Raw genomic sequence first — 19019 nt, forward strand, 5'->3', positions numbered from 1 at the left:
CAGCTGTCGTCCATGCAGGAGGAAAGGGCCTTCTCAGTCATTGCCCCTAGACTTTGGAATGCTCTCCCAGTTGGCATCTGTTCCTCAGTCTCCATCACAGTTTTTTAAAAGCAAGTGAATTCTTGGCTTTTTACCAAGGCTTTGTAATGAATGTGCTGGTTCTGCTGCTGCTCTGTATTTTATGGTCATATTATATATGTTTTTAATTTTATGTTTTAAATGTTTTGTAAACTGCCTTGAGATTGAGTTGCACCCAGGAATTGAACCGGGGACCGTCAACATGCAAGTCCTATGGACTTGTGTGAGGACATCCTAAAATGAATGACAGGGAATGCCCACTGAAATGCACTGGTCCCTTCAAATTAGCCATGGAATGCATTGAATTTCCAGAAGAAATTGGCCATTTAGAATTTCCTGTGGTCCTTTGGAAGGAATCAGTGCTTTTCAGTGGCATTCCCTGTCATTCATTCTAGTACATTCCCTAGAATCTACATGGTCCTTGTCTTGGCGTGGCCATGGGCATGGTTATGGGAGTTCTCAAAGTGAGCACAGGCACTTCTGAATTTGCAACTACGTCTCTGTATCTTGCAGTCACTTCTAGGTGGAGGAACACTGCAGTGCAGCTCCCAGCAAACTGAATTCACTGCCTCATGCTAAAGATCCTACCCCCACACCCAGCCCGAAGGAGGTATGAACTTTGGATTATCATGAAGAGGCACTGCTGTAAAAGCCAATAGAGGCTAATGTTGTGGGTGCTAGATTTCCATCTCCTCTGTGATAGAAAGTAGCCCCAGAACTCTGTAATGCCCACCCACATGAGGCCTGTATGACTCACTCCTCAGCTTGGTTTAGTGGTTAGAGTGCTGGACTAGGACCGGGCAGACCCGAGTTCAAATCCCCATTCAGCCATGAGACTTGGTGGGTGACTCTGGGCCAGTCACTTCTCTCTCAGCCTAACCTACTTCACAGGGTTGTTGTGAGGAAAAACTTAAGTATGTAGTACCCCACTCTGGGCTCCTTGGAGGAAGAGTGGGATATAAAATGTAAAAAATAAAAAATAAATATTTCTGAAGACTTTAAGACCTACCTTTCTGTTTGGAAGTTGATATAAAAATATTGTCCTGCTTTGTTTCCCCCCAGTTTGACTAAGGAGAGGGGCAGCAGGGAGGTAAGGAGGAGTTTAGTTGCCTCTCCCCATCTATTCCTTTTACAATTTAATTCAGACCTCTCCTGCTTTTGACAATTGCAGCAAATGGAAGAACCTGGATCGGCTGTCATCATGTCTTATTTGTAGAAATATGTATTAGTGGTTGCGGTTGACTTCTTAAGTGGTAGTCATTTTGATTGCTGTGCTTTGCACTTAATGTTTCTTGTAGAAATATACAAGCCAAAAAGTAACCAATAGGCTAGAGCTGATCAGTATAGCTGTTTGATTGGTGTTTTAAAGAATTATATTTTAAACATAATTGTTACCTGCCCATCCCTGTGGGAAGGCATAGACTAGAAATCTGAATAAAATAAAAGCTCTTTCCAACATTACCGTATTAAAAACAATATTTCATTCTCTCCCCCTTCCGATTGCATACCTCTCAGTGCATTTGGCAGCACGGCCCTATAAGAACAGCTCTGCATCTGCAAATACTATTAGTTTAGAAAATTTTCCTCACACTATGTTGTTATAAAACTCAGTTTTGGCCTCATTTCTTGGTATTCTTTTTTCATGTTACAGGACAAATTTTCCCCGTTTCTTTTTCCTCCATAATGACAGTTTTAAATTCAGCTATTTTGGCCATGTCTAAGTAGCTTTCCTGAGTCCAAATAAAATGTCAGCCTAGAGCAGGTCTTGAACAACCATCATGGGCTTCTGTAGTTAATTATACAACTAAGTGGAGCTGCTGAGATATGGAGTTATGTTCGCCAAAGGCTCTGCTCTCTCAACTGGACTGTTTTACCAGCCCTGGTCATACCTCCCATGATAGGTCAGTGGCAATTTTTACCCGTGATAAAAGCTTCCAGATTTGGCCATGATCTTTACCTAGTAACAGTCCAGTATGTGCTGCCTCACCCAAGTTTCGCTGCTTCCTTATCCAGGGTGATGATTTTCCCTTGGGCTGAATCTCAATTATTGGGCCTAACTGCCCCTCAGCTTTGCTAATTTTCTTGCTTTATCCCATTTCCTGGCTGAACTGATCGATAGACTCATAAGTGGTGGTCACTGTGGTCACTCCACAATTTTGTTGCTGCCAATTCCTTTCTTGGATGCCATAATAAATGTTCTCCTCTTAAGATGGAGGCATGACATCTCAAGAAGACAGTGTGACTTCTCACCTGGACATTCCAAAAAAGACTGTTCAGGTATTATAAAAACTGGGGGTGCAGCGTCCCTGAAATCATGCTCCGAAGCCCTTCCCTTACAATAGCCCAATTCAGACATTATGTGGTACGAGTGTACAGATGTCTGTACACTCATACGTGTGTGTGAGAATGACTCTACCTGTGTTCATTTTAAAAGTGAACCTGAATACAGGCCCTTCAAATGCACAATAAAGATAGGAAGTGTACTTCTGTACCTGCTTTCAGCATAACACGCAAATGACTATACCTGTGTACAGATCTGTACCTGTGTACACTATACATGTGTATGAGTGTTCAACATAATGTGAGAATGGGCCTAAAGCCCAAAACTAGCAACAAAGCACATTTTATTTGTTATATTGAAATAAATGGGATATAAAACTGCTTTAAGTAACTTTGGCTGAACTATGACTTGCTTTAAAAAGAATTTGCTGGTCATAGATCGTAATAAAGAAAGTAAAATATCTTAAAAGAAAATGCTGGCTATTTAGGGAAATATGTGGAATATCCCCGTGCTATAGGTCTGCCTAACATTGTTCTTCATTCAGGTTAAATTATGTCGACTTGCCATAGCCTATATGCAACAATAATTAGTTATAACTCTCTGTAATTATGAGACTTACAGTTTGTGGTCTAATAAACAGTCAAATAAATTAATAAAGAGTAAAGTAGCTAGATGAAGCATTGGGGCGGGGGGATGTTGCCCCAGTAAAATGTAAGTCTTCATATCTTACAAAAGCAAAACTTTAAATAATACTTTGTATTCTTCCATATCCAGCCTTATCATCCATGTGCTCTAAAGCATCAGAACATTGGTGCATCTAGCTCAGTATTGTCCACACTGTAGCTCTTCCCCAGGCATGTTGAGGAATGTAATGTAACTTTGTGTAAACTTACCATATGAAATCAGCATTAAAAATACAGCAACTATGCAGAAAAGTCAATTAAGCATACTGACTAGGAACAGTTAGATGGAGAAACATTAGACTTTCTTGTAGACACGCAACTCCCATGGTATAAGGGCTAAAGTTTTCAGGAGAAAGTAATCTGTGAGAAATAAAATAGTGGGGAACAATACTTCCTGTTTACTTAAACAGCTGTCTGTGAGACCTTCACTGAAGCTGGAGAGTACGAGATACAAATTATCCTAAATTGGATAAGAGGTTAAAGGAGTAAAGGGTAAGAAGAATTCAACGTGAACATTCTGGGAACAAGAACTAGCTTGCCTGTTCTAAATACAAGACAGAGGAGCTGTGTGTGATCTAGATGTTTTACAAGTTGTAGGCAACGGGTTTCCCCCAAGGAAGAGCTAATTAGCTATTGTGAGACAGCCTCCCCTCCATTCTGAAATTTAGCTGTCCCCTTGAGGAAGACTGTTCCAGGGCACTTGATGCCCTGAGGAAAGCAAGCTTCCATTTGCAGCAAAAGAGCAGAAAGCACCCATCCCAGATCCTTGAATTTTAATTAAGTTCAATTTCCATATGGAGTAAGTAGGGCTCTCTAGGTCAAACGTCCTGAGTAAGCACACCCTAAAATGCAGTCACAGAAAGCTCTAAGACAGGTAATTAGACTGCAGTGTACTATAGGGACGTGCAAACTAGTTCGAGATTGAGCCGGTTCACCATCAGACTGGACCTGTTAGATCAGGGATCCTCAATGTTGAGCCCTCAGTTGTTATTGGACTTCAACTCCCATAATCCCCAACCGAAGGCCATTGGGGTTGGGGATTATGGGAGCTGAAGTCCAAGAACATCTGGGGGCCCAATGTTGAGGATCCCTGTGTTAGATGACTCGCCCTTGAGCCAAACAGGGTCCACTTCAGGTCAACTTTGAGCCAAATCCCCTGGGCCAGCTCATGGGTTCTAAATGTTAAAATAAAATAAAATATTTAAGACTCACCACTGGGTTTGGGTCATCCGGTGGCCTCCGAGGGGTGCTGCCGCAGCCACGCAGATATGTGCGCGTGTGTCAGAAGATTCCCCTTCTCCCGGTCTTCTTTGGGCCATTAAGCCCATTTTGGGGCCTTTCTGGCCCTCTCCCAGCTCACGGCAGCCATTTTGAAGGCCACCATGCATGCGCACTGGCCATCTATGTGCCCAGATCTCAGGCACACAAGTCAATTTGGAGGGTTGGAGGATTAGTGAGCTCCTATACCAGTAGCAGCACATGATCAGAACCTCTGTTTGGTTTAGCAAACCATGAAACACATGAGTAAGCCAAGCGAGTCATCCATGCTGAAATCAGGAGCTAGAAACATGGTAAGTTCCCTCCAAAGGCTTAACAGACCTTCCTAACTTGCTTTGCACTGCCAGCAGCCTGGAAAACCTCATGAAATCAGCAGCTGCTCTCTGGCAAAAGAGCTGTATTAATTAATTAATTAATTAATTATTGATTATTAATTCAATTTCTATACCGCCCTTCCAAAAATGACTCAGGGAAATAACAAATAAATAAGATGGCTCCCTGTCCCCAAAGGGCTCACATTCTAAAAACACACACAAGATAGACACCAGCAACAGTCACTGGAGATACTGTGCTGGGAGTCGATAGGGCCAGTTACTCTCCCCCTGCTAAATAAAGAGAATCACCACGGTAAAAAGTGCCTCTTTGCCCAGTTAGCAGGGGATTCTATTCTAGCTACAGCAGGCCTGCTCAACTTAGGCACCCCCCCCAGGTGTTTTTGGACTACAACTCCCATAATTCCCAGCCACAGTGGCAAATAGCCAGGACTTATGGGAATTGTAGGCCAACATCTGCAAGAAGGCTGAAGTTGGGGAGCCCTGAGCTACAGGAGCATAGAGTGTGCTTTGCAGAGTTATACGTCTATGGATAGTAGCCCCTGCATTCATAGCTCTCTGTTGTTTCCAGGCTGCTGGGTCCCAGTGACTGGGTATAAGAGGTAAGTAGAGAGCTCTCCTTTCCTCTAGGGATGTGCACGAACTGGCAGATGGCTGGTTTGGCGGTGGCAGCGTTACCCTTAAAGAGCAGGGAGGATGCTCCCCCACCCCCCGCTACCACCGTATTTCCCCTGCTGGCACTGTCTGCAAAATTGCTGGCATAGGGTGGCAGCATACCCTCCTGCCACCCTAGTCAGTGTCGGACCAAAAATGGCTAGTGCACATATGGGGGGAATGCATGGGGGTGGGGGGGAACGCATGGGGGTGGGGGGGAACGCATGGGGGTGGGGGGAACCTTCCCTGCTCCTTAAAAGGTAACCCCTCCCCACCGCAGGATCGGTCCGAAAAAGTACCTCTGAAGTGGTTTGTTCACATCCCTACTTTTCTCCTATCTTGGTTAAGAGCAGAGTACAAAGCTTGGGCTACCTTGCTTAGAGCAACCTGGGTTGGTGGGATTTTTGTGAGTCCACACAAACATGCACGCCAAGGTAGAGCGCCTTGTACCCAGCCTTCCTCCTCTTTGCCTTCACCACGGCTACCCAACTGCCTGCTTTCACTACAGCCATGCCAATGAAGCCTAACAATGTCGCCAGCACAATTATGTCTCAGATGCCAGTGAAAACAGGCCATCCTTAAAAAGAGACTGTTTTTGCTGCCTCCATCACACCCATCGATAGTTAGCCTCCATGGCTTTCCTAAACCTTCTCAAGAATATCTAGGCCAGCAGCAGAGGCCATATCTTGGGATAATGAATTCATTGTGGATTGCTGGGGGGAATGCCGCCACAGCAGGAAGGTGCATGGAGCAGTGGAAATTCAGATAAGGACCTGCACTACTCTCTTTTAAAAGGTGCTACTTGCCCCGCCCCGCCAAACCGGTTCATGGGTCGGCTGAACCAGGATGAACCAGTTTGCATTTGAACTGGTGCATGAACCACAGTTCATGCACATCTTTACTAGTATTATGGAGAGAAAAAAGCAAAGGGCAAAATTCTACCTATTCTTTACACACCATTCACAATGATTCAGTTACCATGCCCACTTCCTCTAGCTTTCTTTTTTTCTAAACTAAAAAAACAACCACCTAGCAGTTTAGTCTGGTATAACAGATGAGGATCCCTAACCCACCCCCATTTCTTTCACACATGTGCAAATCAGTTCTTTTTTGAAGATTGCCTTAAGTTCCAATCTTGACAAAAAGACAAGAATACAGATTTAAAATATCCTGCAATGTTTGTTACATAGTAATTCAAAGTATTACTATGCATAAAAGAAACCAATTCCCTGTGGCTTAAAATAAAAGAAACTTAATAGTGTCCAAAAGGTCATCCTGACTAAGGGCCATCTGAAGAATGCATAAGCCACTGAAGTGGTTTCTATTCATTCTGCAAGTTATATAAAAGGAAGCTCTTTCTGTGACACACACAATATTTTCCAAGGGAAATCCCTCTCAAATAATATTTGAACCTGATTCACTTCTATGCAAACATAAAGCATCCAAGAATGTTGATCTCATTCTATGCATTAATACTAATTTTCTCTCTTTTTTCTCAAGGTTTCTTATTTTCTGTTTCAAAGTCTTTGCGAAAAGCAGAAGATGATGTGCTACTAAGTACATTCCGTCTTGGAAAAGTAATCCAGAATGGTGGAAAAGCTGAAGAGTCACGGCCTGCATCTTCTTTTGAGCATTACAAAACTGAGGATAGTAATTTTCTGGATGAAGGGGAAGATGGAACCTCCAAATTCTCTGTAAGTTTACTCTGTTTGGCCCTTACATTAGAACACGCAGGTACATGGTTCATTGGGGGGAAAGGGGAGGGAATGGTATAGATTACTGCAGCTCAAAATTTTTGAGATTTTTATACTATGCGGTATATACATTCAATCAATCAATCAATCAAATATTTCAGTGGATTATTTCAGCATCCACTACATGTTGTGTGTTGTGGAAACTACATGTGTGAGCACTGCAAGATATTCCCCTTAGGGGATGGGGCTGCTCTGGGAAGAGCAGAAGATTCCAAGTTCCTTCCCTGGCATTTCCAAGATAGGGGAGAGAGAGACTCCTGCCTGCAACCTTGGAGAAGCCACTGCCAGTTTGTGTAGACAATACTTAACTACTGAAATCCAAAGAGTCCCATGCAAGTCTATGAACTGGGGATTCTCCAATTTTCTGTTCAGAAGCAGCCTGAGCAGCTCCAATCCAAAGGCTACACTGTGTTTTGGGAGTGGTGCATCAGGTGGTGTGGGGGCCTCTGCATTTTCGATTCCGGTCATGAGCAATGGCTTCTGTCTAAACTAACTTTTCCTTTGAATGACAGAATATAGGTTCTAAACAGCATGTCATAAGCCGTGGCCAGGCACTGAAGCAGATTCCTTATTTTGCACTGGAAAGACCAATGGTTTTTCCAGCTGATGCTGAAGTACAAAGTATTGAATCAATACAGGAAAGGAGAGAGACCGGAAATGAAGAAGACTCAGCTAAGTTACCTGTTGGAAGAAGAGATTTTGACAGTAAGTAATTTTCAGGATACCTCAGACAAATAATGCAGGTGGATTATTTCAATGTATGAATGCAATAATTGTTGAGACAAATAACTTAGGCTGTAGCTATTTCCAACACACATTTATTTAGATAAATTGAGTCAAATATTTTATGAAATATTATGTTCATGCAAGTATGCAATACTCTACAAAAGATTCAAATGTATCTAGGCATGAATGTATGACAAATAATCTGTCAGTTAATTTCTCTGACAAAAGTGTCTGGTGTGTTTTCTTCAGTGCTCAGGTGCATGCTGGGAAGAGTTTATCGTCCTTGTTGGCAAGTCTGAAACGCTGCACAATCCATCACTTGGAAGAGACAAAACCATTTTCTTGACAATTAATTGAAGTAGTAGCTGTGGTTTAACTATTGCTGTACATGTCTGTAAATATTTGTTTTCTCAGAACACATGATCAAACAACTGTAAGAATTATATCACATTATTAAAACTGAGAATTCTGCAAAGCTTGTTGATCTCTGTCCAAATGTTATATATACATATTAATTTTGCATAATATTCATAGTCACAATGAAGACAAGATACCATCTTAGCTGCTGCCTTCTTTCGGAGCTTACAGAGACACTGATGTTTGCAATGAGTATTAAAAGGATAACTTTTACAGCCTAAAGAAATGAGTTAGCTTTGCCTGACCAGCAATCAGTTTATTTTTGACTGCAGTCTTGCTCTGTTTTCTAGATACTTCTTTTTTGCTGTCCAAACTGTTCTGGAATTTCATTGCACTCTTTGGTCTCTTACTATGTATGTGTTGAAGTGATTCATTTTCATTAATACAGATGACATTTTCACTAGTTCTATCCACCTGCTTCCTCTTTGAGCTCTTGTTTCTTGGCTGGCAACTTAATTTTCCTATTTCTTTACTTTTACTTCCATTCTGATGAACATTTCCAGAACTAGTTCCAAGTGCAGTACTTTTAAGATGTGAGTGTAGGCATTCTGTTGGTTAAGAGGACAAAACCGTTTTTGTAGCGAGGGGAAATATTTCCATCCCTCCCTCCTCCCCCATAGTCACCAAGAATGCCCATCATTTTACAAGACAGAAAAATAGATGTTCTTAAGTAAAAATAATGAACATACCAATTAACAGAGCCAGTCTACTGCAAGCCTTTATGTAGGATTTTAGCTGGTTTTAAACAAACATTTGATCAACCACTCCAGGAAATGAGCACACAGAGAGGTCAGAGCACAGGGGAAAGTTCATGATTTTAAAAGTAAAACATGTACAGTATAATGCAACTGTTTCTCAGCTTAAGTAAGGAAATTAAATTAACTATACTAGCTCTCATTTCCCTTTGGAAATATTTTTATTCATCTGTTTCGTACAGAGATGGCCTTTAAGAAGATATGCAATTTAAAAGTATTTTCAACAGAAGTGCTCAAAGCGGTTTACACTGAATGAATGAATGAATGAATGAATGAATGAATGATGGTTCCTTCCCAAAAGGACTCACATTCTAAAAGGAAATATGTTAGACACCAGCAACAACCACTGAATACTGTACTGGGTTTGGATATGGCAGCTGCTCTCCTCCTGCGAAATACAAGAGAACTGCTACTTTAAAAGTGCCTTTTTGCTCAGTTAGCAGGGGCTCATTTTATTTTATACAGCACCTTATTCTTGAGCTATCCTCACTGTTACTCAGGCATACATCTGGATGGATAAATGCAAAGGATAACCTGATAATCCCAGATATTGTAGCAGCAATTAGAAAGAGCACAGTGGCATTTTTACTAGCTACCATGCTCACAGGAATTGTTGCTGTCTGAATCCATGATTGTTAAGCTCATGCACTGGATGAAAGCATGCAAAAACACTCACCCCGAGACAGCAATAAACAAGAACACTGACAAAAACAGTGCTATTTTCAACACCAGCAATGCCGAAGAGGTTTTAAATTCCTACATCTTCTGACACTTAGGTTAATCCAAAATTCTTAGTGTAAAACTATGGAGGAAAGCAAGCAGTGGGGTTCCCCAAACACCGTATTGGGACTGGTGTATGGAATTCACTTCCAAAAGATGTGGCCATAGCCACTTTCTTAAACATCTTTAACAACGGATTAGACAAATTCATGGAAGTTATAGGCCCAGCTCAGACCTCATGGAGGATCAAAGTTTAGCATGATGATTATGAGCCTCAGGCTCATACACTCCCCTTTGCTCAAAGTTCTCTATTGTCACATTAAACCACAGTTTTGCATGACATCTGAACTGGAACACTGTGCTGGCCTTAGACTAGGGAGATAAATCTGCAGAGCAGTCACAGTGCTATTGGGCAACGTTTAGACAGCCACCATCTCTCGTTTAACTTACCTTTACAAGGTTGCCGTGAGGATAAAGTGAGAGACCAAGTACCATGAATTCTTTGGAGGAACTGCAAGCTTTTTTTTTAATGTAATAAAATGGTCTACCAATGACTATTAGGCATAATAGTCATATGAACCTCTGTATTCAGCAACATGCCAGTAAATACCAGCTTGGGGGGGGGGGCACCAGAAAGGAGGGCTATTGCCCCATGCCCAGCTTGTGAGCTTGCCAGAGACATCTGTTTGGCCTCTACAGGAAACAGGATGCTGAAATAGATGGACCTTTTGTCTGATGCAGCAGGACTCTTTGAAGGACAGGCAATTTTAGAAGTGCTTACAACAATTGTTTGCAATTTGGCAGCATACTAATCCATTCAGCTTTTTAGAAAGATACAACTACTGAGAGAAAAAGGAAGTGGCTTTTTATTGATTCAGTTTACCTGCAGTCGATTCATCTTCAGTGTACAGAACTGCTAGTACTTTTGGTGCTGGATGTAAACATGTTGGGACTTGACTTGTGCTGAGGTGATGATTCCTTGTCTCAGTCATTTGGTCATCTTTATAAGTGCAAGCAAACTGAGACCTAATTAAAGGTTGCCTTAGCTAAACACGAAAAAAGAAAAGAATCAGTTTGAATTATAAACTTGTGAGGTACATGGTTTTCTAACTTCATTAGAGAGGATCTGATTTCCTACACCGATTTCCTATATGCAAATGTACTATGCTAGCTAAAAGAATATCCATGTGATTTATCGCCTGAAAATATACAAGATTAAAGTTTGAAATTAAATGCTTTCCACAGAACAAAAAGAACTTTCTAACAATATGGTATATTTAAGAAACAACTGCTTTGGTCAGATGTTTCCCATCATTCCTAAGTATTCTGTGTGGATCTTCCTTGTAGCCTGATATTAAGTATTAGGAAATACTTTTCTATTCACTTTCCCCTCCAGAAGTAAAATGTTACTCCCAGATCTTCAAAGCCACAATAATGCAGTTCAAACAATTCAAAACATTATTCAGGAGCTGTGTATTTGATCACATTTATTCAGTACTGTATACAAAATATAGACTATTCAGATTGAGCCAGAATCCCAAACATCAGAGCTGAAATAGACTCTCATGATGCGAGTTAGGGGCTCTTCCAGAACCTGATTGCCATCACATTAAGAAAGCCATTTACACCTGCATAAGGTAAAGCAATATCACCAAATAAGGGGGGGGGGAACCACTGCTTGGTATCTTATTTTATATCCACTTCACAAGGGTTTAGAGAACTGCATATTGTTTGCATACAATTTGCAATCAGCAAAATGCTTTAAGTTGTGGTATGGTATCATTCTAGCTATATTTCATTCCAACTAGTCCTTTACTGATACAGAGACCCAGAGGCTTAGCTCTAAAATGTTCTCTTTGAAATTTCTAAAAATATTTCACAAAGAGGCAAAATATCAGTCTGCAGCAACAGCTTTTGGAAACCAAATATTCTCAAAATTACGCGCAGATGTACAAGCGCTTTCAAGGTATTTTCTACAGACAAGTGAACAAAACTAACACAGTCTTGTAGGGCAGACTAAAAAGCTCTGTTTCAGAGAATTTTTATTATTGGAAGCATTTCAGTACATAATAAAAGCACAATTATGTAAACTTTAAGCTTGCCAAATCTGACTAAAGTTTTAGTCACAACATGGAAATATAATAGTACCTGATACAAGAAATTTGCCTCCAAGAGTAATGGGCATGTGTCAAAAATGAAATATAGGCACTAGAATTTGATAAGTATCAGGACTTAGGTCAGTAACACAACCTCAAATATTTAAAACTTGCTTTATTACGATATTTTCCATACTTCTTCCATACTACTTTATTTTTCTGCATATTGAAACTCTTATCTCCCTGAACATTTTCCCAGAGTATATATATCTGAGGGACCATTTTGACTTTTTTGGTAGTAAGACAAAACTATTTCCTAAATTCCTATCATTTATTTATTTATTCATACATTTTTATACCGCCCCAAGCCAAAGTCTCAGGGCGGTTCACCAAAGTCTCGGGGTGGTTGTACATCATATCTGGCATTTCGCAATTTTCAAGTTACATGAATATACCAAGTACAGGCTACATTTTTAAAAAGTTTAAGATGTTCTCCTCTCAAATTAAAAAAAAAACATTTTATTATTTAGTTACACAACTTATTTTACAAATTAAAAGACAAAGTATGTGATGTATTCCTGTATTTGTTTCCAGATAAGTAACAGTTGTGAAACAGGGGCATGAATGGTGTCTGTAAAATGGCGATGGTGACAGATGTTCACTACTGTAAGTAGTCCAATACCGGGTCAACGGGAGAGAGGGTGATCTCTCCTCACACAACAGTTTTAGCACTGAAAAAAAACCACATTCCAACACATTCCTGGTACAACAGTCAATCTATTGTGCTTGTTAAAACGGGGGCTGAAAGGGGCTTATAAGAGGGAACTGAGCTCCATAATATGCTCTTAACAGAAACTAATTTTTCACAAATAAAAACAAGTGTATCAACCTATACTTAAAACCAGAGTCCAGAGTGTGGGGAAAGATCCAAGGCTATGATAAACTAATTGTGCCAAAACAAAAAGAAAATCTTCTCCCCAGACAATGGGTTTGCTGTCTCGATATCTTGAGGCAATAGTATATACATTACATTTGGGTATAATAGCTGTCATTTAGGTACCACTATCTTTCTCCTCTATAAAGAACATAGCCCCACGGAGGGCTGATCTACTAATTCATAAAAAGTGCATGTTAACAGCTGTCCTGAGATTCTATTACTTCAGAACAAGTGTGAGGGAATTATGATTATATCTATATATTTCTCTAAGGTGTATCTGTCGTTAATCCCGTGTGGCAACTCTCGTGATAGTTTGCGAGTGAGCTGCTGGTAGGGGGAAAGGAAAGTGCCAGTGCCAGTGTCAACAGACAGGCTTGCGGACAAAGTGGGAAACAAAATGTCGGTGGGGGAAAGAAAGCGGCGGCGGGCAAAACGGTGGGGGCGGCAGGCGGGAGGAGAACGTGAGAGGCAGATGCTGTGTGCCTGGCCCAGCTAGTATATGTACATGTATTTATTTTTAAAACGATATATAGCAAAGAAGCATGTGAGGAAAACAGCTGGGCAAGAATACGTCTTAACGTTCTAGCTTTCTGGAAATCTTTTTAAAGGGGATGGGACAGAGAAATGGAATCATGCCATCATCCATCTGCATTTGAAATGGCATAGCCCCAGCAAGTCTGCACCAATACATGCTTTTTCTGAAGTTGCATATCAGGCCTCCAACACTCAGTATTAAGCAATAGAAGTATACAATTGACTTGATTAAGACTCAGAAAAAAATATTCCGTATCAGGGGTATATACAGTTACTGTACCTTAAGTTTTCTTTCATTCACAGTTGTCTGAATACGCCATTTTAAAGCTTTTGGAGAAGATCCACTAGACTGTGTTGGTGATCTGTATTAACATATTGAAGTATTGTTGTTAGATACCAAAAAGTATCAGCTTGATATTTTCATATGCTGCATATTTACATTTAGAGGTTTTTTCCAAATACCAAAATAAATTGTTCTATACAACACAACCCGCCAATGCACACAGAAGCAGCCCTGATCTAGAGATTCTGTGAGAATTCTGAAATGTACACAGACCTTCAATTTAATGAAATGAACCAGTTCACTTGCACAAAGAAGTGTGCGTTCAAATAGGCTCCCACCGTGAAATGAATGTTCTTGAAGGTAGTTAGGTAAGTAATCTGCAGGAATGCATAACTTCAAAACCTGTTAGTGAGTGCTTGATTTGATCAATTGGGCATTAGAAAACTCAGCAGGCTTGCCGACTTGATTTTCAATACTTGGCACTTACGTAAATAGCACCAAAGGAGAGGGGAATCCAAATTCTTCAGTGAACAACAGTTCAGCTTTGTTGTTGGGAAGAGGAGAGGTAGCCACTTCATCCAAAAGAGCCAATAAGGATTTCACAGTATCTCTGCCACAGTAAACAGTGCCATGGTTTATAGCATGCAGTTTGGGCTGAAACAAAATAATATATTTATTATTTATTTATTTACACAGTCAGACAGGTGTTATTGACTGGTTTGTTTTATCCAGACATCGAGTCCTTCCCAAGGACCTGGGATGGCTGAACTTTATCATCAATATTGTTGGTTATTGTAAATATTGTCGCAAAATATAGGCTGTTCCCAGTAAAGTTGCTTTTTGTAATTGGCTGATGGTGATTTCTGTGGCCCCTATGGTGTTGAGGTGCCCTTTAAGTTGTTTTGAAATTGCCAGGTTAGCATTAGAAGAGGTATTTTCCAAGGGGACTCACTATCCCCTCTGTTGTTTGTAATCCCCATGACTCCACTTATTTATTTATTTTTATTTTTATTTTTATTTTTATTTTTATTATATTATTATTAAGATTGTACTGGAAAAAAGTACACACAAAATCAGACCATTGACCTATTATCTAGTCCAGTTCAATTGGCCCCTGTGGCAGGTAGTACAAACTATAGCTATTCAGTTTTGATTTGTGATAAAGAACTTTAGCTGTTTGATGCAAATCTTCCCTCCTAATTCCAGACAATCTGGGGGTGCATCTATATCTCTGGGATAAAAGTGATCAGACCCAGACTGGGATTATTTAGACAATTTTCTCAAAGCTGAATCTTTTGACACACATTACATAACATTGTTTTAAATTTTTAAATTGTTTTAATATTTTAATGTTTTAATTTGTACTGTTTTATTGTAAACTGCCCAGACGCACGTGTTCTGGGCGGTATATAAATAAGTTAATTAAAGAAATGGATCCATGTGTATCAGACCAAGAAACGAACAGAACTAACATGACGTACCCCTCTATGACACTTCTAAAAAGCAGCTACTGTCAAAGAAAAACAGGTTGCTTACCTGTAACAGATGATCTGGAGGTGATCCGTTGTATTCATAAAGAATGGGTTCTGCGCCTGCGCAGGGACCTCGCGGACCGACTGACTAGCTCCTCGCGACGCCTCCAACCGCCCTGCACGTGATCGTGTCCATACTTTAATAGGCGGTTGGGGCGTGTCTTCCTCAGTTTCTGCAGACCGCCAGACACCGTCGTGCATACTGACGATCCTTCTTGAAACTTCAATTTCACCGCCTTGATGTTGCGGGGAGGCTGGGTGGGTATTATGAATACAACGGATCACCTCCAGATCATCTGTTACAGGTAAGCAACCTGTTTATCTGGATCGTGATCCGTTGCATTCATAAAGAATGGGTGATTAGCCAGCTTCCCACTTTGGCGGCGGGTCATCAAGGCAGCACCCTCTTCAGGATACTCCGACCAAACTCTGCATCTTTCGCTTGCCGTATGTCCAAAGCATAATGCTTCACAAAAGGATGACATGAGGCCCATGTGGCTGCCCTACAGATCTCCGGCAGTGGCACACCTGCCAAATTTGCTGCTGATGCTGCATAAGCCCTCGTCGAATGCGCTTTAATAGAACTTGGGGGTGTCACACCCTGAGCATTATATGCCAGCCGCACGGCACGTACAATCCACTGCGCGAGCCGCTGACGCGTCACTGATAAGCCCTTAGGCTTGCCACGGTAAAGTACAAACAACTTGTTCGTTCTCCTTATGGACCTAGTGGCGTGCAGATAATACAGCAAGGAACGCCTTACATCTAGCGTATGCATCTTGATTTCCAACTGCGTCTGTGGGCTTTGGAAGAACACGGGAAGCACGATATCCTCATTGATATGAAACTCCGACACTATTTTGGGCCTGAACCTAGGATCCAGGCGCATCACTACTTTCCCTGGGTAAATTTGGGTGTAGGGCCGATCAGCCCGTATCGCAGCCAATTCGCCCACCCTACGTGCTGACGTCATTGCTATTAAGAATACAGTCTTTAAAGTCAGCATGCCCAAGGGCGCAGCCCCCAAAGGTTCAAACGGTGCTTCCGTCAATGCATTCAAAACTAAAGTTAAGTTCCATTGCTGAACGGGACGCCGAACAGGTGGGTACATGTTATTAACCCCTTTTAGGAATTTCTTAATCTTGGGGTGTGAAAACACAGTCTTTCCATCCCAGCCACCATGCCCGGCAGATATAGCCTCCAGGTGCACCCGAAGTGACGAGTTTGCCAAGCCGGACATTTTCAAGGTCGTCATATACAGCAACACCTGCATGATAGTCGCCCGTTTAGGGAAGAATCCTTTCCTTCCCGCATAGCTGCGAAATCTCTTCCATTTACTATTGTAATTACGCCGAGTTGAAAGCCTCCTACTATTAAGTAGGATCCTTTTCATTAACCTATCAGCCACGCTGTCAGCTTCAGCGTGTGTAGTTGTGGGTGTAAGATCATCCCCCTTTCTCGACTTAGCAAGTCCGAGTAAACGGGAAATTGGTGATACCGGCCCTTCGACAGCTTCAGCAGAAGAGCGAACCACGGTTGTCTGGGCCACCATGGAGCCACCAGAACCCCCTGCGTCTCGTCTCTGAGAATTTGCGCTAATACCCTGGGGACCAGCGGTTGTGGGGGGAACAGGTAATATAGGCCCTCCCTCCAGAGAAGCTGGAACGCATCTCCCAGTGAGTGTTTGCCATGTCCTGCACGAGAGCAATAACTCTGACATTTTTTGTTCGCAGCAGTGGAAAACAAATCTATTTGAGGCGTACCCCACTTCTTGAACAGCGGCCGAAGGTAACACTCGCTCAATTCCCATTCGTGCTGCTGGTTCAGCTGAAACGATCTGCTCAGCATGTCCGCCTGAACATTGTCCTCCCCTTTGATGTGCAACGCCATAGGGCGTATGGAGTTTGCAATACACCAGGTCCACAGACGCTGGCTCAAATGACACAGGGTTCGGGACACCGTTCCACCTTGTTTGTTGAGGTAAGCTATGGCGGTTGTGTTGTCGAGGTTCACTTGTACAACCCTTCCCTGCAACTGGGGGCGGAAAGCCTTCAACGCCAAAAACACCGCTAAAAGCTCCAGATAATTTATGTGCTTCAGTTTTTGCTGTGGAGTCCACCGACCCTGTACTTGACAATGACCACAATGTGCTCCCCAACCCCATAGGGAGGCGTCCGTTGTCACCCAAAAGGATGGTGTCCAGGGTCGGAACTCCCTTCCTGAGAGTAGATTGTCTCGTTGAATCCACCACCGTAGTGACCTCAGGACACTGACAGGGATGAGTAACATCTTTTTCTGGTTGTCCACATTCGGACGGAATTTGCGGAGGTACCACAACTGAAGGTCGCGCATATTTAGACGGGTGTAAGCTACAGTAGAGTTGCAGGATGCCATTAGCCCCAGAAGCCTCTGGACGGCCTCCACTGGTTGACGTGGCAACTTCTCGAACAGAAGCACTAAATCCCTTATCTGTTCGTACCGTGACTCCGGCAGAAAAGCCCGCTTCTTCGCCAAATCCAGTATCGAGCCTATAAAGTTCACTTGCCTTTGGGGGTCTAATTTGGATTTCTTCCAATTCACATTGATTCCCAACTGTTGAAGCAGTTGCAAGACCAATCGTGTCTGAGAAAGTAACCCTTCTCTTTCTGCACTCACCATAAGCCAGTCGTCGAGGTAAGGGTACAGCCTTAGGCCCTCTGTTCTTAAGAACGCTACGACTGTTGCCATCACCTTTGTGAACACACACGGGGCTGTTGAGAGCCCGAATGGCAAAACTGTGTACTGGTACGCTGTATCGCCTACTGTGAAACGAAGGAACCTTCTGTGATTCTCGCGAATCCCTATGTGAAAATAGGCATCCTTCAAATCCAAGGTGATTGCCCATTCTTCTTTTAGTAAGAGATGCAGAATGCCCTGTAAAGTGACCATTCTGAACTTCCTCGTCTCTATATAACAGTTCAGCTCTCTTAAATCCATTATTGCCCTTATTCCCCCATCCTTCTTGGGGATCTGAAAATATCTGGAGTAAAACCCCCTCAGTCTGTCCATCCACGGCACAAGCATTATTGCTCGTTTCTCCAGCAGTACCTGCACTTCGTCCTGAAGTGCCAGTGTTGACCTGGTGTATTTCACACCCTGGAAAGGTGGCAAATTCTTGAACTCTATTGCATAGCCATAAGTTATAATTTTCAGCACCCACTGATCTGATGTTATGTTGTGCCACGCATTGGCGTGGCGTGCCAATTTGATGGATACATTGGCTAACGTGAGGCTGTTCTCGGGAGCCTCGGGTACTCTGGCTAATGCGAGGCTGGTGTTGGAGGCCTTTGGTATTGTAGTTGGTGTCGATGTGCGGTGTTGCAGTGGATGGACCTTCACTTCAAAGAGACTGCTTTGATTGGTCTTTAGCAGCCCTCTGGCCTTTAGGTTTCTGATAATAGGGCCTATTCCTTTGATAAGGCTTGTTTTGTCTCCTGTAGTCTCTTCGATCCTGTTTATTAGAATACCTATTTTGCTGTCTTCCGTAGGGGCGACTACGAGACTGCTGACTAGCTGAAGAAGTGGATGTCATGAACGTTTTTGCGGTGACCTTCATCTTTTTCCAGGATTCCATGGTGTCATCCGTAGAGTCTGCAAATAGCCCTTTCCCATCAAAGGGCAAATACTCAATTTTATCTTTCATTTCTGGCTGTAAGTTAGTAGACCTCAGCCACGCGTGACGCCGCAAAGTAATAGCTGTTGCCATTGCCCGCGATTCCGTCTCCGCTAAATGCTTGTACGTGCTCAGCAACTGCCTGGTCACCACCGTAGACTTTTCATAGGTCTGTGCTAGAGCCTTTTGTAAATCATCTGCCGACAACGTGGACGAGTCCTGGAAAAAAGTGTCCCACAGATGGTGGGCATATCGTGTCATACATGCAGCATAATTAGCGATTTTCACTGCTAAACTGGATGTAGAA

The 19019-nt window shown here is 42.2% G+C and overlaps 2 protein-coding genes across 4 annotated transcripts in view; one reads left to right on the top strand and one right to left on the bottom strand.

The window, feature by feature from the left end:
• The first annotated feature begins 6754 nt into the window (after window positions 1-6754).
• On the top strand, window positions 6755-8646 carry PMCH (pro-melanin concentrating hormone). The gene is made up of 3 exons (XM_053253739.1): window positions 6755-7000; window positions 7573-7765; window positions 8036-8646. The coding sequence occupies exons 1-3, from the start codon at window positions 6755-6757 to the stop codon at window positions 8083-8085; spliced, it is 489 nt and encodes a 162-aa protein (XP_053109714.1). The 3' UTR covers window positions 8086-8646.
• PARPBP (PARP1 binding protein) overlaps window positions 7863-19019 on the bottom strand; it is a 54452-nt gene continuing 43295 nt past the window's right edge. For 2 of the 3 annotated variants that reach the window (XM_053253734.1, XM_053253735.1), the window contains exons 8-11: window positions 14016-14182; window positions 13526-13607; window positions 10562-10724; window positions 7863-8751 (exon numbers count right to left, since the gene is read on the bottom strand). In XM_053253734.1, coding sequence (XP_053109709.1) covers window positions 8414-8751; window positions 10562-10724; window positions 13526-13607; window positions 14016-14182 — 750 coding nt within the window. In that variant the 3' untranslated portion in view covers window positions 7863-8413. Of the gene's footprint in view, window positions 8752-10561; window positions 10725-13525; window positions 13608-14015; window positions 14183-19019 lie in introns of those variants that run through there. The other variant, XR_008308129.1, reaches the window with a different exon arrangement.

Source organism: Hemicordylus capensis, chromosome 5 (genome assembly GCF_027244095.1).
Source record: "Hemicordylus capensis ecotype Gifberg chromosome 5, rHemCap1.1.pri, whole genome shotgun sequence".
Lineage (NCBI taxonomy): Eukaryota > Metazoa > Chordata > Lepidosauria > Squamata > Cordylidae > Hemicordylus > Hemicordylus capensis.